We start from the raw sequence: 26,032 nt of genomic DNA, 5'->3' as shown, positions 1-26,032 counted from the left end.
CATCATTTCCTGATGAGAAAAAATGAGTCCAAAAAGTGAGAGAGACATTCCAAACTTGCTCAGGCTAATGACATGCTGGCCAAAGGTTTAGCTCCAGGCTGTGGTGTTCAGGCCAAAACATGAAGGCTCTGCACAGTGAGCTGGAAAGAAATTAGTTCCAACACACTATGTCTCCTGTGCAGGGCAGGCTGGCAGCTACGGTTTGGAAACAGCCTTACAAGCAAAAGAGGTTTACAAGAGTACGTAGCTAAGGAGGCACGTCCCCAAAACATGCTCTAAACCTACGGTAGAGTTGATGAGGTACCAGCCTTCCTTTCTTCATTGAGAAGAGGCTCCATCTCCTCTCCAAGGGGAGTGAATGGCCCTTTGAACCTTCTCAAATATGTTTAGAAAGTACCTTAAGTAGAGTGAGGTGTCCAGGTGAGTGTCTGAGTTGGGTATCAGGGACGATGAAGGGTCACTCTTTGAATTAACCCTATAAACACCCTTTAAACTTTGCTCAGACAGAGAGAAGGTTAAGTCCTCCTGGAAGATGACCACCTTGTGTTTCCTCAGAACACTAGCCCCCACATATGTGCTAGCGAAGATTTTCCCCTGTGACCGAGAAAGATAAATACATGCGGCATTCTAAATCTGCTCTGGGGAGGTACCATGTGCATTCGTGCCAGGGAACACTTTGTTCCATGTCACCCTTAGGACAATGGCTCTCAGGTTTTCTGTTTACAGTATGCTTTCAAATGCTGGAATTTGGGGCAGCACACTCAAAATCAGCAATACGGACAATGTGCATGGGTGGGTCTAGTTTTAACAAGCTCTCTCCATGGGACAGTCAGAACTTCACGGTTCACTCCATGACCCTCAGTCCGGAGCTGAAGGTGGACTTGGACTTGGCTCTGCCCTGATCATGCTTTCTTATCTATTCCCCAAACCAAGTCCCCATCTTGCACCCTTTCTGCTCCATGTCTAAGGTAGGCCTGTGGTCAGGAGGCGTGTCCCTCCTACGTGGGGGAATGGGACAGGAAGGCTCTGCCGGGCTGGGCAAAGGCAAAATCTGTATCAGATCCAGTTGAGTCAGAGGGAGGGCAGCCGACGGTCATCGAGCCCCCAACAGCTATTTTGGGAATCAGAAGTCTCTGGGCCACATCGACCAGGAAGAAAAGACTCTGAAGGCACAGTATGTAAAAATACCAGCTGCTGGAAAGAATCTTAAAGATCATCCAGACAGAATTCATCCCTCCCTCTTCCCGGTCTCTGGGGCATTTCTTGCAGACAGTGTGCAGAAAAATCTTCCTTGAAATGCCTTGGCATCACCCCACACCTCTTTGCAGCCGGTTGACCCCGCTCTACAAGATGTCGTGCCATTCGCCCAGCTCAAACTTCTCCCCACCAGCCATCCTTACAATAGTGTGCCACGTAGCTGAAGCCGAAAGAAATGTTATACGCCCTGAAAAAAGTTTATTAGCACACCCATAAATGTTTTCAGCTGCACAGGCTCAGAGCACCGGCCCTGGAACTGATATTCCAAGAAGTAATCTAGGAGGACTGTTAAGGAAAGACATTCACACGAGACTATCTCACGCTGGCCCTTGTTTCTCAGCGGTGTGGGGGCTGCGCGGGGCTGCCAGGCCCCTGAAGCCAGCGTCTGACATCCTCTGAAACACTGAAACAGAAAGTAGCACAGAAATCTTATCAATGTAAGAAACATCCAAATCTGCTGTGAATGTGTGTGAATTTATTTGAGCTAAACTGATGAAATCCTGGGAAGCAAAATCTCAACAGATTGATAAAATGCTCTGGAAAATGGCAGGCTTTCCACTTATTTCATACATTAGAATTAAAGGAGGAGATGCAAGGAGGGTTACCTGAAATCTATTGGTAGACTAAGGGGGTGGGAAAAGGCAAATCAGGAACATTCTGGGGTTGGATAGAAAGGCCGAATCGAGTCACACAGGCTTCTTGTCCATCAGTGGCACAGGACAGTAAACATTCACAGCTCGTACAGGCGGGTCTGTGGGCAACAAGGTAACAAGAGAGCACGTGGTCTGTGCTCTGGTGTCTGCGGCTGTTCCCCGAGGGGTCTGCAAAAGATGGATCTGATATTTCAAAGGTATTTTATCTTAGATGCAAAACCTAAGGTGAAGACTGACTTTAGCCTAGGAAGCCACAAGCCTAGGACGTGACTACCTTCCACGAACTGCTTTTGGTGAGGAATTGTTATGTTCAGACCGTCCTGTGTGGTTACTTTTGGTCTCTGAGCTCGGCCTCCCCTGAGCTTGCAGGTTTAGCCTGTGGCCCTTTTTCTGTACACATTCCCATTTCCCTCTTTCCAATTATTTAAATAGCAAATCTTAACGAAAGGATTTTGATGTTTGTTTATTTAATTACATGTTTGTGATTCGTTATTTTTTAAAGCAATGTACCAGAAAATAATGGTAACCCTTTATTACTTCTCATTAGGGAAATTATGATGCATGAAAGGACATCAGTCAAGAGCAAAGATGTCCCCTGTATCCTCTTCCTGGCTCTGTTACTAGATAAGGAGTAGCTTCACCCCTCTGAGGCTCAATAATCCTTAGCAGCAAAATGCTGAGTTGGATTAGGAAACTTCTAGAACCTTTTCAATGTCGATATAATTCTGATTTCTAAAGGGTGCAAGAAATAGATCTAAAATTAATACATAAAAAGTAAATGAAGGATTGTGAACTGTTAAAAAAAAAGAAAGAAAGAGAAGAAAGAAAAAAAACAACAGGCCAAAATGGAATCATTTTGGCTAAGCCAGGTCCCAAACTAAAACTTAATAATTAACCTAATTAACTAACTTAATTGCAGAGTCAGCTTTTTCCAGGAGTGCAATTTTAAATTCATCAGTCTGGAATCTTCTGATCAATACTGGTAAGACATAGTACATGATAAAATCCCTGCCGTCCCCTTCCCCCTAAAAGAAGATGACCTGGCCTAAAAATAATCCTTCTTTTCCTTTTGTTAAAAAATCCCTGCCCCACCCTCCTATCTATAAAAACCTTTCATTTCAGACAGCCCCCTGGAGCACCCTCCTAGTTGCTAGACGGAACACTGCTGCTGTGTTCATAAATCGCTTGCTTAATAAAGCCATTAGACCTTCAAATTGATTCGGCTGAATTTTGTTCTACGTTTTTTGCATGTTATTGTCTATTTAGTCTTACAGCATTCTTGTGAGTTAGATGTTATTACTACCTTGTTTTATAGATGTTAAGATAAGAATCGTTTGCAGAAATTAAGGGGCTGGACCAGGACATTATAGTAAATAGTGGTGCTGGGATTTGAATCCTGACTCCACCGCTGATGGATTTTTCAAAATACCGAGCTTAAGAGTATAGTAACAGATGCTGATGATACGAAATGCCTGTGAAAGAGAAACCCAAGAAAGGAAACACAATACCTAAAGAGAGAAGATTTTTAAACAATGCCATAACAAAACTAAGTTGTCCAGAGAGAACACAGACTGGAAACTGTATCACGCATGCCCCAGCAGCCTGACGTGTTGGGCCCGGGGTTGGTAAGTTGCCAAGAGGGTGGGAAGGTTGCGGAGCTGGATTCAGGAAGGAATGAAGCTGCAGCGTGATTCCCCAGAGAGAGGAAGCTGGCAGGCATCCAAAGGAAGGTGGTCCAAGCCTGACCTTGAAAACTTAGACGACCTGCACCTCCCAGCTTCTTGGAAGCCCAGAGGTTATCCTGTCAAACCTCCCACCCAAAGCAGGAATTCCCTTTGAAGCCCCCGGTGGGTGTTTACGCAGCCTTGCCTGAGCATTGCTAGCGTTGGAGCTTGCTCTACTTATCAGACAGCCTCGTCTGGTGCTGGACACGGGAAGATAATAGAAAGCTCCATTCCTAATGAGACCAAATATGCCTGATGGTAATTTCTACCATGGGCCCTGGTTCTGCCTCCTGGGGACCCAGCAATGACATGTGACCCCTTCTTCTATGATAGCCTTCAGAAATTAGGAGACTCACTGAGCCTTCTACCACCAAACTAGAGGCTGGCTCCTGCAGACATTCCTCTTGGGACAGGTCTTGCCCCATCACCGTCTCAGTCACCATCCTGTTGGCTTTATCAGACTGGCCAAGGCCCACAGCTTACCTTGGCATCTGGTATAGAACCTGGCTCAGGTCCTGCCCATTGAGAATAGGCACAATGTGATTGATGATTTGAATGGAACCAAACACAGAAACTGCAAGATGAAAATATGGCAAAAAATGAGAGCCTGCGTCCTTCAGAGTGTGGCTGAGACAGCATCTAAATCCAGCTCCAGGTTTGGGGCCATTTTCCAGGCCCTTCCTGGGAGGAGCCATTTTTCTTACATGCACTTGGGACACAGGGACACAGATCCCTGCTCAAGACTTGAAAGGGGTGTTTTCGGGATCAGCATTATGACCCCAGGGCCAAGCCCAGGGCCTGGCCTACAGAAGCTACTAGATAAACGCTGAATAAAGAAACAAGCTTCCTGTGCACCTACCGTGTGCCAAGGTCTTATGTATATTATACATATTGCCCTATTCAAACCTTACAACTCCATGATTAAAACACTAATACACCCACTGGGTAGAGGAGGAAACTGAGAATTCAACAGATGAGGAAACGTGCTGAAAGTGACTCAGCTGGTTAAATGGAAAAGCCACGATTCGAACCCAGACTTTCTTATTTCTAAAGCCCATGCTGCTAACTGCATCATCTTTCCTTTGAAGGCAGAAAAGGAAAGACAGACAGACAACCAGGGAGGCAGATAGAATGACAAAGAGACCGGAAAAGGAAAGAGCACATGAGCTGTAGATCTCTCTGTAAAAGGAAGCACTGGGGTCAGTATGAGAAATCAGGGCTAGAAAATTCCAGATTCTGATGACCCTGAAATCAGAAATGGTGTGGGGCAGCGTTTTCCCAGCACCAGAGCCCCCTGCATTCACAGACACTGGAAGACGCTCACCTCTTGCTCTGGCTACAGGTTGGCAAGCAGAGCTTTGCTCCCGTCCAAGTCAAGAGCCTCAGCCAGGCCAGCCACCCAAGTCCACCATGTTGTACCTGCCCCTTGGCATCCCTCCTCTATCCATTCATTTCCTCCAGGCCTTGCCTATTCCACTCTGTCCCTTGAATACCAGCAAGGACACCACTATCTGGCTTTTGTCCCAATTTAGGCCACAAGGGTTTTACAGAGCATGTGTCTTATGCTCAGCTTCAGGTTTAACACCTGCCCTAAAACAAGTCACAGCTGGAGTCCGCTATCCCGGCTGTGCCCAGGCTGACGGAGGACGCTGAGGCAGGGAGGCCACGTTGTGCAGGGCATGGAGCCAGTCTCTGTATCAAGCGCCCCCCAGCTCATTCCCTCCCATGCAGCAAGAGATCTGACTTCCAAAGCAGCCCCAACCTCACCCCATCGCTGTCCTGCTGCTTGAAACTCATGGCTCTGTGCTGTGTTTAGAATACACACTGAACTCCCACGGGGCCTGCCAGATCTCCTGCCCCGCTCCCCAGCCCCGTCTCCTGCCCCCCAGCTCCCACACTGGCCAGCGTTCAGCGCCTCAAACCTGTTCCCTCGCCTGCCTCGAGTGCACACTGGTACCCCTGTCCGGAGGAGCTGTCTGCAACTGCTCCAGGGACCAACTCCCCTCCTCCCTCAAAACCTCAGGTCCTCAAGGCAGCCGTCACTCAACCCTAGGCCAGCTGCACCTGGTGTTATAACCCCTGAGAGCGCCCCTAATCCTTCACTAGACATTTTTAATTATTTGTTTAGAATTGATCCCCCTGACGGTATCTAAGCTCCTTGAAGCCGCAGACTGTATCTGCTGTGCTCACAGCCTCTCCCCAGAACAGCAGACGTCGTGGAAGAACTGTCCGAGGGGATGGAGGCATCCAGCCCGCGCGGTGGGCCTGGCGGTCTGGGCACTGGTCCCCGGGGTCTGGGCCTCAGTTCCACCAACCACAGAATGAGGCCGGTGGCTGGGTCACCGCTGAGGCCTCTCGCCCCGCTCCTGTTTTAGGTCCGACAACTTCAGAGCTCTTACAGTGCCGTACCAGCAAGATAATTTTAGAGCAATCCCACCCATGAAGGAAGACCCTGGGAATGTAACTCCCTCCCTGGTTCAGGCTGTGTTTACAAAACAAACCCAAATCATCATAAATCACCGCAAGTGGAACTGCCTGGGTTGAAGCAACAAGACAAAAATACCTCTGGGCACAGCTCCTCTGGGCCCCCGCCCAGCCCAGGAGAAGCGTGGCCAGCAATGCAGGGCCCTCTGCGCAGCCGGCGGCCTGGAGATCCTGTGCGCCCCGGGCCCCTCGGTGGGGCTCCTCTCCTACCCTTCAGGCTTCGACTCCTTTCTGGGACCTTCGGCGTTCTAGGGCCTTGCAAAAGGAAATGACCCAAGAAGACAAGGGGTTGAACTCAAGGTCAGCCACTTCTGAGATGTGTGGAACCTTCCACCACGAATGTTTCCTTCATTCCAATCTGAGCTTTTATCTCCGTCAAATACGGGTTCTGACATCTGCTCAAGTGACCTTGCAAACACACAGAGGGGAAGTACTTTGAAAACCTCAAAGGGCTATACAAATGCAGGGATTACTTTTGACCATTGTTTCCTGCTTGGTTACTGACTGAAAACGTCCCCTGAGAGTCAGCATTTTAGCTCTACAGGGAACAGGAGGCTTGGTCCCCAGGTCAAAGAATGTCTGGCATCTGAGTAGCAGGTGGTTGAATCACCCTAGACCAGACCAGCTCAGCTGGCCGTAAAGGTAGATCTAATGCAAGCCTCCCATGGTGTCCCTGAGTCGGGGTCAGGGGCCCTAGTGCTAAGCCAAACCTAGTCCCAAGAGATGCTGGTGGAAGGCCGTCTGTGTCCCCGTGATTCTGGGGCTTTGAAGTCCTGGCACAGCTGAGCGGTTCAGGGCGCAGACTCTGATGCCACGCAGGCCTTGGTGGCGTTTCTCTCAGCTGCCTCCCAGCTCTCTGAGCTTCTCCTTCCTCTTCAAGGAAACGGAGAGAGTTCACTGGCCTCGGTGATGAAGGTGGTGATGAATATAAAGCATTTAGCTTTAGGAGCTTGACCCACATTAGGCATTCAAAAAATAATGTTAACGCTGTTGCCGTTGTCCTTTTTTATTCCAGGGCCAGAAGCCTGTCTGTGCCGGCAGACCCTCGCCTCCGCCCCGCCTCCACACACGCCCTGGTCTTTGCCCCATTCCCCGAGTTTTCTTTCCACTTCCTGCCTTGTCTCGCTCTCCCTTGTCCTTCCTGTTTTCCTCACTAACAAGGCCTGCGAGACAAATATTTCTCAATTTACCTTATAATTTACCTTGGTTGACTCTGTATGGCCCAGGACGTACCTCTGGAAACAAAAGTTCTGCACAAAGAAGACTTGGTCCAAGAGTTTACCAAACGCAAGAGTCAGCGTGGACACGCTTGGGCATCGGGTAGCGTGGTAGGAAACAGATTCCGGGGCTGCTGGAGTTGAGATTTTTAGCCCTGGCGTAGCCACTCATGACAGCGGCAACTTCATGGCCCCGAAGTCTCTCAGTCTTTTTACCTGTGACACTAAAACATGTACTTTTAAAAAATGTATAAGCCTCTTTCTAGCTAGACAAAACCCCATTCCTCTAAGAAATCTTTTGCAGAAGCCCAATGTATAAAATATTTAACAGAATAATTGCTCTGCATATAGGTGGGAGAATATATATATTCATCTGTGTTATATATGTATATATATTCAGGCTCTTTCTTGCTCAATAGTCTTTCTGGACACAGTCTTACCCCCGCCCCTTCCCCTCAGGGCAGCCAAGAAGCCCCTGGGCACGTCCATCTGCATCATAAAGCCCTGCTGACAGGACTGTTTGGGCCTCAGTTTCCTCCCCTTTTGAATGGGAACAGTGACTAGTCCTTCTCACAGGGTTGGTGGTAGGAACTAAAGGAATTCAAACAGCCCTTGGCACAGGGCCCAGACTAAAGTAAGTGCCCAGTAACGGTGAGGCATCAGTGCTATTACTATACTGCCGCTTGATTGTTACCGTGTCTGTCGGCCAGAAGCCGTGGGAACGTGTGACCAGGAGACGCACTGTACAAATGTGCCTGTGTATAGAGACTGTAAATCATCCCCCCGACCCCCGCCACCATCCCGCTGCCGCCGCCTTCATGGACGTAAGAAGAGATGATGTTATTTCACAGGATGGAAAAATTCCGTTTCTGTCGGAAGCTGTGTATTATAAGACAGTGTTTCAATATTTCTTCTCTCCTTGACTCCTTTGACAAGCATTTACAGAGCTCCCATTCTGTGTGCCGGGGTTGGTGCTAGCAATATAAATAGAAGAGACAAGTAATGGGAAGCAAGAACTCGCATTAACGATGCCAGCCAGTCTGTGTTTAGTGGCTGGTGACCCAGGCAGACATTCATCCAACAAATATTTATTGTGCAACTACTATGAACCAGGCAGCCGGCTGAGGTGCAACAATGATGAAGAAAGACTGAGCTTGCTCTCTAAGGGGTACAGCTTGGAAGGGCTACAGGGATTGTACAGAAAGAAAGGAACACGGGACAGGAGGGTGTGGGCGGTGGCATGAAGGAAGGGAAGGCAACCAGAGTGCAGAGAACAAGATAAGACTTCAGCAAGTTCCATTCAAGAGAGGGACAAGGGTGTAGCCTCAGGTGAGGTGGGGCAAAAGGGAACAGCATGTACAGAAGTATTTATCCAAGGGTTTTCCAAGAACATGCCTGTTTGCTTCTATTACCTTGCTCCGAGGAGAGCAGGGACACGCTCTACTTTTTTGGGAACCATTTTGTTGTTTGTTTGTTCTAAATGAGCTCTTCTATGAACTATTATTGAGGGGTCATATGACATAGGCAATATGATTTTAAACTGATTTTAGCATTAATCTTCTCTTTGTGCATAATAAGTCAGCATCTTGTTCCACAGAAGTTTTCATTCTGGGAAGTTCATTTGAAAAAAACCAATTGCATTTAAGGGAACCTGAGCATGACTTTGAGTACAGTGTACAGGAAAGAGCTCAAGATCTGGAAAAGACCCGAGTTTGGATCCTAGATTCTTGCTAATTGAACTTCCTCTTGCTGAAAGCTTTTTATCACAAAACGGGAATAGCACTTGACATAACATGTGAAAGCCTGTAGTAGGTAACAGATAAAGAAGCTATTTGTATTTATGTCAATAACTTCCTTTCTTTGTTTTTATGTTATCTTCGTCCCCGAGCAAGATGAAATAAGATTATTTTTGTGGCTCCCATATGTTTTGCATGAAGAAGGAAAGATCCACATCTAATGATGCCATTGCATTTCTCTTGGGCTCGTGTGTCGCCCAGTAGTCTCCAGGATAACCTGTCATGGAAACTCATCCAAGCAAGGGCCTCCTTGGTCTGATCCTAAGATCCCAGGAGAGCTGGTGGGGCTCTCGCCTCTGCTCACAGACAACCTCTATGACCCAGATTCCAGCTTCTGGCTTCCAGGACCTTCCTGTGTGTCCCCCACACCCTGGAAAGACCTCACCTCTGTGCTTCCCACTGTCCTCGCCTCCTCCATCCCAACCACCTTACCAGCTCTTCCCCCCGTTTCTTCACATATGAATCCACCACTTCCTCCCTGTTTGTCCTAAGATACGCTAAGATCTCCATGTCTCATACTTTATTCTTTATCCATAAAAGGAACCTGACAGAAGAAACCTACCCCATAGGGTTGTTTTCGGGATTAAAGGTGACTGTGCATTTTAAGGACTTCAAACAATTGAAGAAAATTGTCAATACTCAGAAAGTATTGATAACTATTACTATTCCCCATATTTTCTTCCTCCCTCCTCCCCTCCCTTGCATCCTTCTTCTCTATTCTAACCCTTTCCCCTCTTCCCTCCCATTCAGACTTTCCTTCTCCTTCCCCTCTTTCCCTTCCCTTGCCCTCACGTGCCCTGGCCTCCCTCCCCGCTGGCTGCTTCCCTGGCCATGAGTCATGGGAGTTTGCTCCCACACTGGCTCCCGAAAGGCTCTGGCTGGCAGAGGCGCACACAGGCCCGGGGCGGGAGGCGGCAGCTGCCTGGCCAAAATTTACCAGCAGGCACGGCCCAGCCTGGTACTTGACTTTAGGGTACGTCTAGGACTTGCACATGCACTTGTAGAGCCATCAGCCTTATTTTGGGGAACTATAAGAGATCTAAAGTCCCTGAGGACTGGGAGGGGGTAAATGTTATATTCCCATCTTGGCTAAAAGGGGAGAAAGATGGATTCTGATCACTTTAAGCCATTCTTTTACTCTCCGGGAAACTCTCCCCGAAGTCCTCTCCTCACCTGCAAGTGCCAGGACCCTCGGTTGAGCCCTGACATCCTTCCCGTCCTTTTCTTCTGTCTCTCATTTCTTTCCCAGTTTGAAATTGGCATTGAACCCTGATGCTCACTGCCTTTTTCTCTCTTCTGTGCTGGACTCAGAGCTCTGTCCCATTACACTGGATTGTCTGAGCCCTGTGCATAGAGGTTAAGAGCATGACCCCTTGGAGACAGGAACCAGCTCAAAATCTCATCTATGTCCCCAGGCCACAGCACAGAAGCCAGGACTCCTTACGAACCTGGAGAAGCTCTGCAGCATAAATCTAAAGTCCCCCCCACACAGAGAGGACAGAATTATCAATGATTTGGTCTCAGGTGGTTCCAGTTCTCACTGACATGGTAGCTGATTGTTACTAGGCTTTTTAGCGAGGAATGAGGCAGCTTCCCCCACCCCCTGTCCCGCTAAGAGAAGACTGTACCCTGAAGAAAGCTCATTCCCCGACAGGGAGTGGCTGATGAAAGATAATATTGCCCTTGGTCTTCCTCTTCTCCCCGAAACAATTGAGGGGGCCTTTCCTTTTCCCGTCCAGCTGGTTTGAAGCCCCCGATTTCACTTGTGCGCATCTACGCTCACCTCTGCACAGGCTTTGCAGCGTGGCCAGCAGACCGAAGGGCAGCTTTCAGATTTCTGTGCCAATCTGGGGTGAGCAGGTTGGCATCTTGCTGAGTGTCTCGTTCTCCTTAAAAGTGAAAAAGAGAGGTGAGGAGGTCAGAGTGATGCCATGTGAGAAGGACTCAACCTGCGTTGCAAACTTGGAAGATGGGAAAGGGGGCCACGAGCCAAGGAATGCAGACCAGCCTCTGGAGAGAGACACAGCCCTGCTGGCATCCAGCAAGGCCCGTGTTGGACTTCTAAGCTACGGAGCCGTAAGATGATAAACTTGTGTTGTTGAACAAGCCACTAAGTTTGTGGTGCTGCATTACAGCAGCAGCAGAAGTGCAAATGTGCCATGCACCTGTTTGTGGAGGGGATTGGCCTGCAAGTGAGTTCAAGGCTTTTCTGCCCCTGACACCCTCTGAAGTGGGGCTCTGTACTATAAACAGTTTTTAATGAAGCAGGGGAAGGAGCAGAGGAATAAGTGGCAGAAGTTACCTGTCACTGGAACTCAACAGGGAACCGGCCCTGGGCCAGAGTCTCAGCTCCTGCCTGTCTACCTCCACGCATTGCCCTCCTCCACCCCGCAACCGCCAGCAAGCAGAGCCCCTCCCTCCCCAGGAGCCCCTCCTCAGTCTGATGGCAGCAGAGTGGGTCTGGAGCCAACAGAGGAGCAGAACAGCCACACATCGGTCCTCAACACTGTCAGTCCCCGCAGAGCTGCCTTGTTTGGGCTGTTTGACAGACGTAGGTCCAAGGTGACCATTTATTTTAACAAATGAGAAATGAGAAGCAATATGAAGTATTGAGAGGGAGAGGCAGGGTTTCCCCTCCCCCACTCTCCCCGCGCCTGTGTATGTGCTCGCGAGCTCGAGCACTCTCTCTCTCTTTTTCCTCCCTCCCCCCACAGCTGCTCCAGAGTCTGGCCACATTCCCGAACTTCTTGAAGCAGAGCCCTGCCAAAACAACACACGAGCTTCTTCAGTCCAGAACGTGGATTCATATCGTATTTTCAGGAGCCGTGGGAGACTTCGGTGGGAAGTCAGCCAGGTATGGAGGCTGCTGGTGACTAGCAAGAGGCCATTACCTGGGGTCAAGTTCTCCAGGCATTGGGAGGGGGCGGGGGATGAAGTCTTAATGTGGACAACTCGGGTGGAGGAGTGGGGAGGACTTCAGGAAGGGGGATGGGTAGCTGAGGTTTCTGAGCAGAAAGGGAAGAGGACAGGAGGCCAGCATCCCTCCGGGGGAACTCCGGGAAAACTTGGATGGCGGCATCTGGCATCAGCGACCTTGAGATCTCTGCAGGAAGATGCACTCTAGCCTTTGTCACCAAATCGGACAATGCCATTGCAGCACAGGGTGACGGACCTTTCAGGCTGGAAGATCCATTCTCATACCCCCTTCTCTATTTTCACCATAAGCACATGCCATCTACACCGTTTCTTCCATTCATTTTTTCTTTCAATGACTCTGCTTTTTCCTTCAAGAAATTTATTTTTTAAAGGACATTTTTTTTTTATCACTGTCTGTGGTAGAAACTTGTAGGACTCACTCTTTCTTTTCAGTCCTCGTCTCTTTCCAGACACATGGGAAGACGGTAGTCCCGCTCCCCGACCCCCGCCTCCACCACGCACACTCCCCTGGGTAGGGAGTAGTCTCAAGATGTTTCTGGCCACTGGATTGTGGAGGAAGTGATGTGTGATTATTTTAATTCCTATTCAATATCTTATACTTATTTATTATATGTTTCAGGTGCATAGCAGTATAATTTGACATCTGTAGACACTACAGAGTGAATCACCACCACAGTCTAGTTACTGCCCTTCATCATACAGCGGCTCCCTACAGCCATTTGGCCACCCCCGAACCCCTTCTCCTCTCGTAACCGCTAAGATGTGTGTTTATCAAATAAAGACAAAACGACTCTATTTCCTATAGCTTATATACACTCTTCAGCTGTAGCCATAAATCATAGCTTCTAGAGATGTATGGAAGGAGTCATAGCAAACTGACCATAGTATTACCTCCAGGGAAGCACCTGAGGTCGAGATGGGGAAGGGGGCACAGTGATAAAAAAAAAAAAAGAACTTTAAATTTACGTGTATTGTTTGAAGTTTTCACGAGGAAGAAATACTTAAGTGTTACTTACATAAATAAAAATTACTTCTCAGGTGAATAGCCAATTGAAAAAAGGAAATGAAACTGGAAAATTGTGTTGGAACTCTATCTGGAAGCATCTCAAATGTCAAGCTAAGAGGTTGCGCTTCATGCTACAGCAGCGTGAAGCTAAGGCGGGCGGGGGGTCGGGGGGCAGGATGTGAATGGTCACGACCAGGCTGATCTGGGCGGGGATAGCGCCTCCTCCAAGGGCAGGCACGGGGCTTGGATAAGCGGACAGACATAAAGTGCCCAGAAGAGTGTCTGACGTCCAGGGAGGGCTTCGTGAGGGCTGGCTGCTACTATTCCCTTCTTTCCATCTCAGCCATTGTCATGAACAGGCCAAGTTCTTTCTGCCTCAAGGTTTTCATATGTGCTTTTCCTTATTCTTATCCTCCCTCCCTCCCTCCCTCCCTTCCCTCCTTCCTCCCATCCTTCCCCTTCTCACCTGTCAGAGATCAGCCTAAATATTAGCAGCTCAGTGACACCTTTCATGACCTGTCCCTCTGAGTCCTCCCTCCAGCCCCCTGTGTGTGTCTTCTGTTGCATCCTGTTGGACTTCTTCAGAACACTCATCGCAGTTTACAATCACATCTGTGGGGGGTTTCAATTTTTACCTGTTCTTTTTCTCTCCTGCTCACAAGCATATAAACATCACAAAGGCAGAGACAGATTGTGCTGTGTTCACTGCTGTTTCCCCAGTGCCCAGCAGAGTCCTTGGCGTAACGTAGAGGAAGAAGTGGCAGCAGTAATGATAATAATAGTAATAGTCATTATTTATTGAGCACTTACTAGGTGCCAGGCTTGTGTTGACATGCTTTCTGTACATTAACTCATTCAAACGTCATAATATGCCTTTTGAGTAGATTTTAATATCATCCCCATTTTACAGACAAAGACACTGAGGCATAAGAGAGCTTAAGAAATTTGACGAAGGTCACACAGCTGGCAAGTGTCAGAGCTGGGATTCCATCCTTTAGTAAGTGGCCCTGTCTTACAGAGGATGGATTCATTAACACAGTGCTGGTTTGTGGTAATCCTGCTGTCCCGGTATACCAAGTGTAAATAGCGCGATTTGTTTTAGAATAAATGAGACTGGTTAGTCTAAACGACAGCGTGTTTGTAGGGCGGTCCTAGCCCTCAGGAGGAAGTGGCAGCTGTAGTCCATCGAGAGGCCGTCAGTCAAGCTCTGTGCGACAGGAGTGGCGGCAGGGCTGCAAACGAGGGGCAGGGTGCACTGGCAGAGGCGCGGGGAGCTCACCCGGCTCCAGGCCCCGTCACCTGGTTCCTCAGAGAATGCCCCCTGCCAAGGCCAGTGTGGCCAGAGTTTGAGAGAGGAGCTCTGGGGCCAGCAGAGGACCAGCCCCTCGCGGATGATGCCAAGGAAGTAAGAGAAGCCAGCCTCTGGGTCGGGCAAGATATTTCTGTCTCTTCCTGCCGTTGACGGGCAAAATCTTTCTGGAAGCCGTATCTTACCTGGTCTTGTTAGATGGTTCCCAACAGCTGTCGGCCATGACTGTGTGTGCAGATGTCAAGGGAAAAAAATAATCATGGGATAAGGCAGCTAAATTCACCATGTTCTCACCATGCACCGGGGACTGTGTGAGGGGCTCCAGGTAAATTATCTCCTTTCATTCTCACAACTGCCCTGGAAGTTCCTTCAGTGTTCATTTTGTCAGTAGATAGTTATGAAGCCCCTGCTACACCGATAAGGTAAGCACTGTTTTTAATTCTGTTCGACAGATGAGAAAAGAGACTTGGAAAGATTAAGTAATTTGCCCAAGTCAGATATCGGCAGAATGACAACCTGAACTCAGGTCTGCCCGATGCCCAAACCCGCCTTCATTACCTCTTCTCTAAATTGTCTTCTAAACTTGAAACTATCATGTATTCCTATCTGTGTGTCAGGTACTTTACTGTAAGTAGCATTAGGAATAATTCAAGGGGACAATGATGCCTGGCCCATAAGAAATGGTCAGTAAATATTGTTTACTGTTGTGTTATTGTACACATTGTATGTTCATATATTGTGATAGTTAATTTTATGCGCCAATGTGGCTGGGCCTCAGTACCCAGATATTTGGCTAGACTCAACTGGATATTGTGGCGAAAGCTATTTTTTGGATTAGGTTAACATGTGTTCCAGTAGACTGAGGAAAGCAGATTACCCTCCACAGCGGGTGGGCCTCAGGCAATCAGTCGCAGGCCTGAATAGAACAAGACTGAGCTCCCCCAAGGGGGAGGCAGCTCTGCCGCCAGAGGCCCACAGGGATCAAGCTGCAACATCAACTCTGACCTGGATCTTCGTCCTGCTGGCCTGCCCTGCAGATTTGGGGATTGGCAACCGGCATAATCACATGGGCCAATTTCTTAAAATAACTCTCTCTCTCTCTCTTTTTCTCCATACACGCTCTCTATATATATCACATCCCATTGGTTCTGTTTCTCTGGAGAAGTCTGACTACTAGAGAGAGAATAATGACAATGATTGGATAAGCAGCCAAAAGCTGGGAAGTTCTATATGAGAGGGGAAAAAATGAAAACTGCTTGAATTCTTTTAGATATTCAGCTCCCTCCTAGTGAAGAATGTAGTCTATAACTGCCACAAGCATCTTTACTTGTATGAAAAGAGCTGATTTTCCTAATTTGGTTAGAAATGAGCAATTAACCCTCATTCTGCCCATTCTCTTCTCCTAGGCCTGTGTCCCAGCCATAAGATGAGGGCCTCGCGACAACTTCAAGACAGATGCAGAGACGAGTGGAGAAAACGCCTGCCAGTCAGGGTCCTCCCTTTGCCACTTCCAAAGCTCAGCGCAGGTGGTGACAGTGGAGGTGCCCCTGTCTAGGAGCCAGAAACCCTGTGGGCTGGTCCCAAGGTCACTACTTGCCCACCAGCCAGGTGACTGGGGACAGATCTCTTTCACAAGTCCTAGCTTTAGTTCCCTCCTCACCGAAACAATAATGATAATAATTACAGAGGACTGTTGCAAAAATCAACGTAAAATCTTGTATGTGGCATTATTTTATGGGCAGCGGTTTTTCATCCTCAGAAAGAGCCATGCGTCTGTTGAGTAAACGTGAGCAGAGTCTGGGCTCCAGGTTTCAGGGCGGGGTCAGCCCCAGGAAGCACTCTGGCGTTGGCCAGCATGGTTCGTGGTCACCACTCATAGCTTACGACGGGGTCATAAAGCCCCTTCGATGGCAGAGTCATCTCAACTCTGAATGCTTGATTTCATTTTCTCTTCCTAACAACCCCCTGAGGTCGGCAGCCCAGGAGGAAGGGGTTATCTCGTGGCCACACACCAAAGGAGAGGCCAGCTCCAACCCCATCTGGACTTGAAATCCAGGGACTGTCCCTCCCCATCACTCCATAAGCCCGGCTCATGGTCAGAACTTAACCTAAGGATTCAGGGGCTAGGAGAGCCAAGTGACTCGGTCGCAAATCCTCGTTCTGAAGCCAAGGCCTTCCCACCCCGGCAGAGGGCCTGGGAGACAGATGAAGACTAGAAAGAGAAATTGATTTGAGAAAAACCAGGGGAAGCATCAGCAAGATTCTAATCAGAGAAGCTGGCCGCCAGCAGAGCTGAGGATCATTTGTCAAATGTCGTCTGGAACTCAAACTTGATGTATCAATTTTACTGTTATCTTAGGATTTGGGGGGAAAAGAAATATATTTTCATTTGACTAAACTTGGTCACCAACTTGTTCTGTGGCATACAGCAAGTCATTTTGTATTTCTGAGCTTCAGTTTTCTTTCTATTAAAAAAAAAAAGAAAAAGAAAAAGTAGCACAAAAAGTACCTTCCCATACTTCAGGCATTAGACCTCTGGGGCCCTGGTGTTGGGCTGGTTCCCTCTGCACGACCCTGTGGCAGCATTACCCATGGCTTCCTGTGGTTGTCACACACCCTGGGTCCCCCGCTCAAAGGCAGTGGCCGAGCGGAAGGGCTGCACGGCTGAGGTTTGAGCAATGGTGCTGACACTGCTCCATGTGTCAGCCTTGTCACCTTAGTAAAGCTGTCACTTCACATCTCCAAGACTCAGTTTCTTTATCCTCAGAATGAGATTAACTTTTCTTCACTGAATGAAATCTTGAAAAAGAACATATTACAAGTCATTTGGGAGGGAAAGGTAAGACAGAAGCCCAGAGAGTTGAAATCAAGGGAAGAATCTGTCAGTTGGGAGAGACAGGGATATGGTCACTTTATTCAATATAATTCCCTCCATTCCTGTTATTCAATATAATTATGATGGCCACAACTGGTATTTATTTAGTGGTTACTATTGTGTTCCGTGCTTTTCAAGAATGATTTCATGTCACCTTCACAATCATTATTATTCCCACTTTACAGATAAAGAAATGAAGGTTGAGTGAGATCACTTGTCTCATCCAAGGTCACACCTAGAAAGTAGCAGAGACCTGAACTTGAGTCTCTCTGACTCCCAGGCCTGTGCTCTGACCCACAAGGGCAGGGGTTCCCGAACAGGCATCATGGTCACTTCTCCTCTGGGCCCGAGATGACCGCCCACTGCCCCCAAAGGCTCTGTTGTTTGTCCCATGACCAACTGAGTACAATTCCTGATAAGATACTGCAGCACATGACGTCTCTTTAGCAACCGTCAACTTCCTTTTGAGGTGTCTGTCGGGAGCAGAACCAATAAAATGGCATTGGTCTGGTCAAGATAGCATAAAGTATATAAACCAGAGCGAAGGCACTCATGTCAGCCAAAATGGCTGTCAGTCAGCCATGACACTTTGGTTCAAGAGGGAAACTACCTAAGTCACACTTAAGGTATCTGCCCACATGGTCAGAACAGACAGATCTGGCAAGGAGACACACCTAAGATATCTGCGCACATGACCTAAATAGGCATGTCTGCAGAGTGCAACCACCCATAGAAAGGCTCCTGGGAAAATTCCCCACTTGCCAGCAGGGAAGCCAAGTCATTTATCAAAAAGACCCAGAAGGGTAGAGTATACCACTCTCAAGGTGTAACTGAGGCAGGCTCCAGACCACTGCTGAGACGGCTGAGCTCCACATACCAGAGCGCTGCTCCACGTCACGCTGACCTCCCTTGGCATCGGCCACCTTAAGCTCTGCCCTGCTGGACTGAGGGCTTCACCTGCCCTGCTGGCCACCTGGCTCCAGAGAGCCTTCCTTTCAAGATGCTGACAACTCCCTTGCCCACTGTGCTCTCTCCTGGACCTGTAGGTGGAGACTCTGGGACTCGGGTTCGTTATCTCCCATTGATTGCTCTGTGTGAACGTGGTAATTCTTTTAGATTGTTAGAGTGTGAGTAGGATATTAACATATGTTGATGGGAACTTCACTTTGAGTGACCCTGCATTCAATAAGACTGAGTGAACAGCAGAGCTACTGTGTCTGACTCTTGTCTATTCCTTGGTGCAGGGCTGCTCAACAGGAAGCTAGCCATGCAGTTACCCAGCTGGCTTAGAGGAAAGACTGTATCACAAACGTACGCTCCTGACATCATCCCCCTTCCCATCACTTCCTTTCTGATCTTTCCTGTGTGCATCACCAGATTAAATTACCCTGAGCACAGCCTTCATCATCATGTTGTAGCGAGTCAACACCATCCCCCCTTCAAGGAGTGACCGTGGCTCTGGGTGACCTATGCTGCAAGCACCAGTCAACCTGGTGGCTTCCGAACAGAGTTCCAAGGTGGCACCCCAGGAGAGAGCCTCCGAAAGGATGGGTCGGCCTCATCTTTATTATACAATTGTTCCTTGCATAAAGTGTTGTTCGAATAAGGCTAACCTTGGGGCACTTACTAAGAGAATGGCACTGGGCATAGAGTTGGGAGACCCAAGCTCTCTCTGGGCCATGCCACTAGGTAGCTGTCCCTGGGCCTCGGTCTCCTCATTGGCGATTAGGAAATGACCAGCACTGTCTCACTGCAGTGGTGGGGATCCAAAGAGAGTCTGTGGACAATCCTTAGGTACACATATGAACTATACATGAAGTGAACATGTCAACAAACCTATGTGAGGAATTAAGATTAAAATCAATGCCTCTGTCTAGCATTTGAATCCACGTTTTCTCCCTTCCTCCCTTTTACAGGTCCTGGCTTCCTCTAAGGCTAATCTCCTGTTCATGCTATTTTTATTTCGCCTTCCCAGTCCTTCCCGATGCCATCCCCTCACTCCGCATCATTGCGAATTATGGGCCACAAATCCAATTCATTGTCCTTTCTGAGCCAACAGCCTGGGCTGCTGCTGAGCCAACCACGTGAACAGACCTGCAGCCTTTGGACTTATTTACCTTGCATTGTCCCTCATCATCTCCCTGTCTCTTCTCCCAGAGACATCTGGCCAGACTGGGACAGATGGCAGCTCCACTGTCACAACTCTGAGGACCACTGCCCTTGGAAGCCTGTCACCTACTCCAACTGCCCCCATGAATGGGAAACTGATGGACAAGCCAAGGACTAGAACAGCAGAGATAAGGGTTCTGATTGAAATATTCCTTGTCAAGTACCAAGACGTGTGCATGAGGCAAGACATCTCGGCCGGAGCCCCCCTTTTAGTTCCGAATGAGGGGATCCGAGTGTTCCCTAAGCCCACGGATGGCTGTCCTGGGCAGGAGCCGTGGGACTGCGGCCTCCTCAGCAAACTCAAGGGCATCTGGTTCTTTGCTGCGTGCAGGGGACACTGGGTCAGGGCTCACCTGTCCCAGGTGGGCAGTGATTATAAATCTGACAGTAAATAAATGCTTTAACCGGAAGAGCTTAACGCTACACTTTGAAATTTAATTCTCTGTGCCTCCTGCCACAAATCTTCCCCATCGCCTCCCATCTCCACCTTCTAGAAATTAAGACTGTCAAGCTGCCACAAAGCTGAATTCAGGTGTTTCTAATTAATTAATAAAAATTAGTCCACGAAGCATAAACCGGCATGACACTCATTTAGGGAAATGAACACATATGAAAGAACTCCACTGGAGTGAAAATTCACACCCTAAATGGTTGACTCTTTAGTCTTAACGTGCATTGAGGATACAATTTGAATTACAAAAATTAAGTGTAGCCACAACTTTTCTGGAATACACATAATAGAATATAAATCAAGGCCACTTGGAAGCCTGACTCAAGCGTCCTTTCTGCAGCAAGGTCAAGGGTAATAATTTCCAGACCTTAATGTGCATCAGGACCACCCGGAGGGCTCATGTTCATGCAGATTTCAGGGCCTTCCTCCAATCCTACGTTATCTTGGGGGGTGCCAGGCACCTGTATCCTTGACCCTCTCGGGCGGCTGGAAGCAGCAGGCTGAGCCACGCAGCGGGAGGCAGGTGCTGAGCCTTGAGGCAGCCTCCTGCGCCGGAACACAGCTGCCCCAGAGCCGGCGAAGCCCGGGGGTTTGATCCTGACCGCCGCCGAGTGGGAGGCCATCAACGCAGGCGCCCTCTTCGCCCACGAGTCGGACCCCCGCCTCCTGCGACTGAGAAGCCCGTGCACGAGTACCCCAGATATCTAACATACAAGCCCTTCCTAATCCACACTCAGGCTCGAAAAGCTTCTCCAATTACATGGATGGGAGAACAAGCAACGCGAAGCAGAATAAAACCTGCCCGCCAGCACCTGGCAGCCCGCAGGCAGACCTGGGCAGAGGCCGGGTCTCCGGGTCCCCGGATCCCTCCGCTGACCCGTGGCTGAGCAGCTCTGCTAACTGAGGAAGGTCTCTGCTAACTGACCTTCCTCCGAGAGCGAGCTCGGGAAAGACGCAGGGCCCCGTCATACCCTGTCCTCCAACGTGGCCTTGCTCCTTTGCGCTAGTCACGGTGGGTAACTATGAACTGCTTTTCGATGTTCGACTTCCCAACGAGACAGTCGACCCCCTGAGACAGGGACTAGTCTAGCACCTACCCCAGTGCCCAGCACGTAGCAGAACGTAAATAAATATTTCCTGGATGGATGGACAGGCAGGCGTGACAATGATCTGTCCTACTTAATAGAAAACACGAATACTGAGAAGGAAGAGTCACCCATGGCTAGGAACAAGCCGATGTCGTGGGCCGGTGAAGGCGGAAGGGACTGTCCCAGGTCTCGGAGTCCGGGGTTGGACCAAACAGGCTCTGACAAGCCTTCCCACTCATAACTGTCTATATACTTTTAAATTTTTATTCGATGACTCTAGGAGATAGAATAAAAGTGACTCAACCTTAGGCTTCCACTTCTCGAAAAGGGGCCTGGGGGTCCCGGAGGCCACCCAGCTTTGTGGTTTCACATCGCCCTCTAGTGCCCAGGATATGTCACTATGGCTCATGACTGAAAAACAGCTGAAGCTGATAACAGGCCTGGCTGGAGTCTAGTTAGTAACTTACACACGAAATGCATTGAATCCATTGAGATATTTAGCCATTCAACGACTGATCACTCCGTGCCTAATAGGTGCCAGGACAGTGCCAGGTGAGAAGATGTAGCAGGAAGCATGTCGGCTCTATCCGCCGCTCCTGCAGCACGTCTTGCAGGGAGATGGGGCTTGCACAGGGTGCTAATAGAGGCTATGGACCCCCCTCAGGAAGGCCTCTCTCCACGCTTAAGCTTGGATTTCGAAGATGAGGAAGAACTAGCCAGCAGAAGAGAGGAGGGCGTGGGAGGGAAGGAGGCGGCGAAGATTTCCGGGCAAGAAAGAGCCCCGTGAGCTTGAGGGAGAGAGAGAAGGCCCACCGCCTGGCCTGGACGAGGGCACAGGCAGAGCCTGAAGAAGTACGTGGTACTACCACCGCCCCCATCACTTTCCCTTTAATGTGGAAACCAACCGAGGCCCGGAGATGGGACGTGAGCTGCTTGTGGCGACAGCTCTGTGAATTGACAGAGGAAAAGAGGCCGGCGGGGAGCGGGGGACGAGGGGGGGGGGGGGGACGGGGGATGGGGGGCGGGGTGGCCGCAGGACAGAAAGGGCTGTGGGGGCAGGAGCACAGAGTGGCCTGTGGGGGAGAGGGCAGCACACAGCTCGTCCCGCCCAAGGAGAGCTCAGGAAGTGTGTGAAAGGTCACCAAGGCCTCCCTGTGCACTTGACAGGAAAGAGCGCAGTCCCAGAGGATGGCAGGCCACGAAGCGTGAGCGACACAGCTCCTTCTCTCTCAGCCCGAACTCTCTGGGCTGGAGGAACCCACTGCTCCCGAGGTGCAGCAGCCTGCCGACCCCTCCCCCCACCCAGCTGCAAAGTTCCAGTTCATTGAGGGACCCGTCCTCGCTCAGCCTACGAGGACTGTAGTCCTAAGGTCCATCTGCCATCACCCTGGGGGCGGGGCTTCGGAGGCCACGTGGACGAGCTACGCATCCCACTGGACCCTGCCCTCCACGCCACTCCATCCCGGCCCCACAGCCGCTGGCTACCGCATTGCATTCCTGCCGTGTCTCTTGGCCTTCTCACCCCTTGGAGCCTGCCCACCGCAGGGCCCTCTGTCCCCTTCTCCTAGCCAGCCCAACTGCCACTCACTCTCCAGGGCTTAGCTTAGATGTCTTCTCTCCAGGAGCCATCCGCATCCCTCCCAAGAGCTTCTCTTCTGCACGTCCCCATAGAGCACCGACCTCCTGCACTTATCCGTCTCTCCTGCGGACCGGAGCACCCAGAGGACGAGGACTACAGAGATCCCAATTCTCCTGTATCCCCAGCAGCTAGGAGGTGCCCACAACTGTTCCTGAAATAGCTAAATGAAGGAAAATAAGTCACAGCTGCTCCTCGACTTACAGTAGAGTTCAGTTTGCATAAAGCCATGGGAAAGTTGAAAATGCATTCACTATACCTCACCCACCACCCATCACAGTTTAGCCTAGCCTACCTTCCAGGTGCTCTGAACGCTTATACTGTTGGGAGATGACTCCATCGTAAATCAAGAAGCATCTGAAATTGCCATCTTCTGCTTGTTCTCACCAGAAGTGGGAAACGCAGACGGGTAGACACGATGGGACGCAAAAACAAAACGCAATATGCAAAAAGCGCTGGCAACACAGTACACTGGAGAATTGGTTGTTTACCCTCATGATTGCGGGTCTGTCCCTGCCTAGCATCATGGGAGAGAATTATACTACATATCGCTAGCCCAAGGAAAAGTCAGAATTCAAAATTCAAAGTACGATTTCTACAGAATGCATATTGCTTTCACATTTTCGTGAAGTCAAAAATTCATTAAGTGAAACCATTGTAAGCAGGGGACCGCCTGGACTCTGTCCCGAGTCACCTGCTTTTCACTGCCCTGCACTGCGTCCCTCATTTCCACCAGTCCATCATCCTCTGTCCTCTTTATGTCTAAAGCAGCTCGCTTACTGCTATTATCTGGACCGAGAGAAAGAAAACAGTTCCGTCCCAGCCCCGGCAATGACTCGTCAACCTTATTACTTGTGGCAGCTGCTGGTGTCCTCTAGCTTCCCTGGGGAAGGTGGAGTGAGAAGCAATAAAGAGCTGTCTGCGTGTCAGACTTATTAGACATTCAATCCACCATCAATACTTGTTTTCCTGGAGATAGTCTCCTGCCAACTTCCACAACATCCTGACCTCTCAGGGTGAGCGTCCAAACCCTCACAGACACAAAGCCAAAAATCCTGTACGAAGTAGGCCCACTGTGAGTCAGCTTATTTGCCAGTGTGCATGAAAAGGGGATCCTGCTGGCTCTGGTCAGCCAGGGGCACAAGTCTATCAAAGGCCTACTATGTGGCAGGCCATGTTAGGTGCTTGGGTCCATAGAAAATAGTCAGGCTCTGTCCCTGCCCTCTGCAGAGCTAACATTCTAGCAAGAAGTACAGAATCAAGCAACTTATTACATGATTATTCAATGACAAATGAGATGTAAGCAGAGGAGGAAAGGGGCAAGGTGCCAGGAGACTGCAGCCTGAGTGACCTGGAGTCACCTGGGAGGTCAGGGCTGCCACCCAGAGGCTGTGACCTCTGGGAGGAAAGCTGAAGGATGAGCAGGTGTTAGCCAGGCAAAGAAGGGATGCAGTGTGCATATGCAATGTGCGAGTGTAAGCACATATGTGTGGGTGTGTGCAGACATGTGCAAACATGGATAGCCGTGGCAGTATAGTGTGCCGTGTGTGTGAGCATGTGTGCCCACATGTGTGTGAGCACATGTGCCTCATGGATTGTGCACACACATGTGTGTGCATCTGGTGCCACTCGTGTGTTGTGGCCATGTGTGCATGTGCATGTGTGTGTCCCAAGTGCATGTGTGTCTCTGGTAGAGCTTGACATTCTTCAGCCTCTGGTCTGGGCATCCTTCCCACCATAACAAGTCGTCACGGTGAAGCAGATTTCAGGGCTCCTCTATACGGAGAAATGAACAGCGGTTCTCAGGCCTCTTTCAGCTGGCGGATCATTTCAACAAGAACAGCTACTCTGTGTAACTGTGCTGCCAGACATTTAAAGTGTGTTCTCTCACTCGCTCCTCCAGCAATGCCAGGAGGCAGCCATACTTACTGTCCCATTGTGCAGAGGAGGAAATGGACACGCAGCGAGAAGAAGGGCCTTTCCCAGGGTCACCCGGCAAGTCGGTTCTGGAGCTGCGATTTGGAGTCTGTGATTCCAGAGCATGTACTCTAACCCATGGAGCTCTCTTTCCTCTCACTAAGGCGAGGGACACGGTGGGTCAGCCCTATGGCAAGCCCCTCCCAGCAGTGAATGGAAAAAGTCTTCAAGGAAGCCCTGTCTCAGTTGAGAGTCACTGCGTGACCTTAGTAAAGTCCCCCCCGCCCTTTGTGGCTCTTGAAGGTTTCCAGAACTCTGCCACTCTATGGGGACAGCTGGGCTCCATCGCCCGCATGCTGCAGTCAGGTGACATCATTTCTCAGAAGCTGTTTCCTCATCTCCAAAAGGGAGCTCAGAAGGGTGCGCTCCAAACAGCACTGCTGCAGGGATTAGCTGAGTTCATGCATGCGAAGCGCTCAGCCCAGGGACCGCCTCATACGCGGGCTCAGCCCCTCTGCAGCTGCCATTGATGCTGGGGAACCCAACATCCTCCTACTGGTCAGATGACTGGCAAAAAATTACTTAGCTGTCAAACTTTCCTCGCTTATAAAATAGGAATAAAAGTAGTGCCAATTTCATAGGTGTAGCTGAGGAATAAATGAGATAATGCACTCAGCACAAAGTGCCCTGCGAGTGTTAACTAATATTATTATTTGCATATATTGTGCAATATTATGAACAAGGATCATTGGGAGTCTAATTTTGTTCCAGGTCAGCATTTTAGAAGCAAAGGCAAGGATACATCTGGCTTGACAGGTTTGCTAGAAATTGGAATGTTTGTAAAATCCTTTCTCAAAAACCAGACCTGGCTCATGGGTCAATGGAAAGTCAGCCTCCCGTTGGCGCGGAAGCTGGCAGTTCGGTGCAGTTTATTCTGGTGCTGGCTCACGGTGTGGTTAGGTTCAAGGCCATGACCATGAGTGAGTGATTCCCCTTGCCAAGCAGTATAGTCAAGGTCATATTCTAAATATTTATACTACAAGAAACCAAACCTGCCCGACCTCCGGGGGTCCCGGGGCACTCTCCCCCTCAATGGAATTCACTCATTGATGCAGCTCAGCAGTACTGACCATGCGCCTCGCACATGAAAGGCTGCTGGCTGATGGGATAGAAACCTGTGGGCGCCCTTGGCCCATGTGGGAGAAAACTGTATCTCAGCCAACACACTCACTTGGCAGGCGGGGAAGCGGGAGCCCAGAAAGAGAAATGAAGCCGCTGGGGTCGCAACGCTGGGTTGGCACCCTACTCTCCTGACTCCCTGGGGGCCAGAGTCCCCTCCCTCACCTCCGGGATTTCAGGTCCACCTCATACAGGAGAGAGGGTTCCTGGGGCATCTTAGCCCACAAACAGCCCCACACAGAAGAATAGAAAAACCTCCTCACTAATAACAGTATTTACCATTTACGAGGTGATAACTTAGTGACAGGTACTTTGTTTAGCATTTTATATGCCT

General features: G+C 49.5%; 1 protein-coding gene across 1 annotated transcript in view; it reads left to right on the top strand.

The window, feature by feature from the left end:
- ADRB2 (adrenoceptor beta 2) overlaps positions 1-14,020 on the top strand; it is an 86,764-nt gene extending 72,744 nt beyond the window's left edge. Inside the window, exons 2-3 of the mRNA XM_054568211.1 lie at positions 11,846-11,985; positions 13,985-14,020. Coding sequence (XP_054424186.1) covers positions 11,846-11,985; positions 13,985-14,014 — 170 coding nt within the window. The 3' untranslated portion in view covers positions 14,015-14,020. The remainder of the gene's footprint in view (positions 1-11,845; positions 11,986-13,984) is intronic.
- Positions 14,021-26,032: the final 12,012 nt, after the last annotated feature.

The sequence above is a fragment of the Pteronotus mesoamericanus genome, unplaced genomic scaffold (assembly GCF_021234165.1).
Source record: "Pteronotus mesoamericanus isolate MK-2021 breed Mesoamerican mustached bat unplaced genomic scaffold, CSHL_Meso_final contig_2, whole genome shotgun sequence".
Classification (NCBI taxonomy): Eukaryota; Metazoa; Chordata; class Mammalia; order Chiroptera; family Mormoopidae; genus Pteronotus; species Pteronotus mesoamericanus.
Note: the sequence above shows the minus strand (reverse complement) of the source record. Positions and strands in the feature narration are given on the sequence as shown.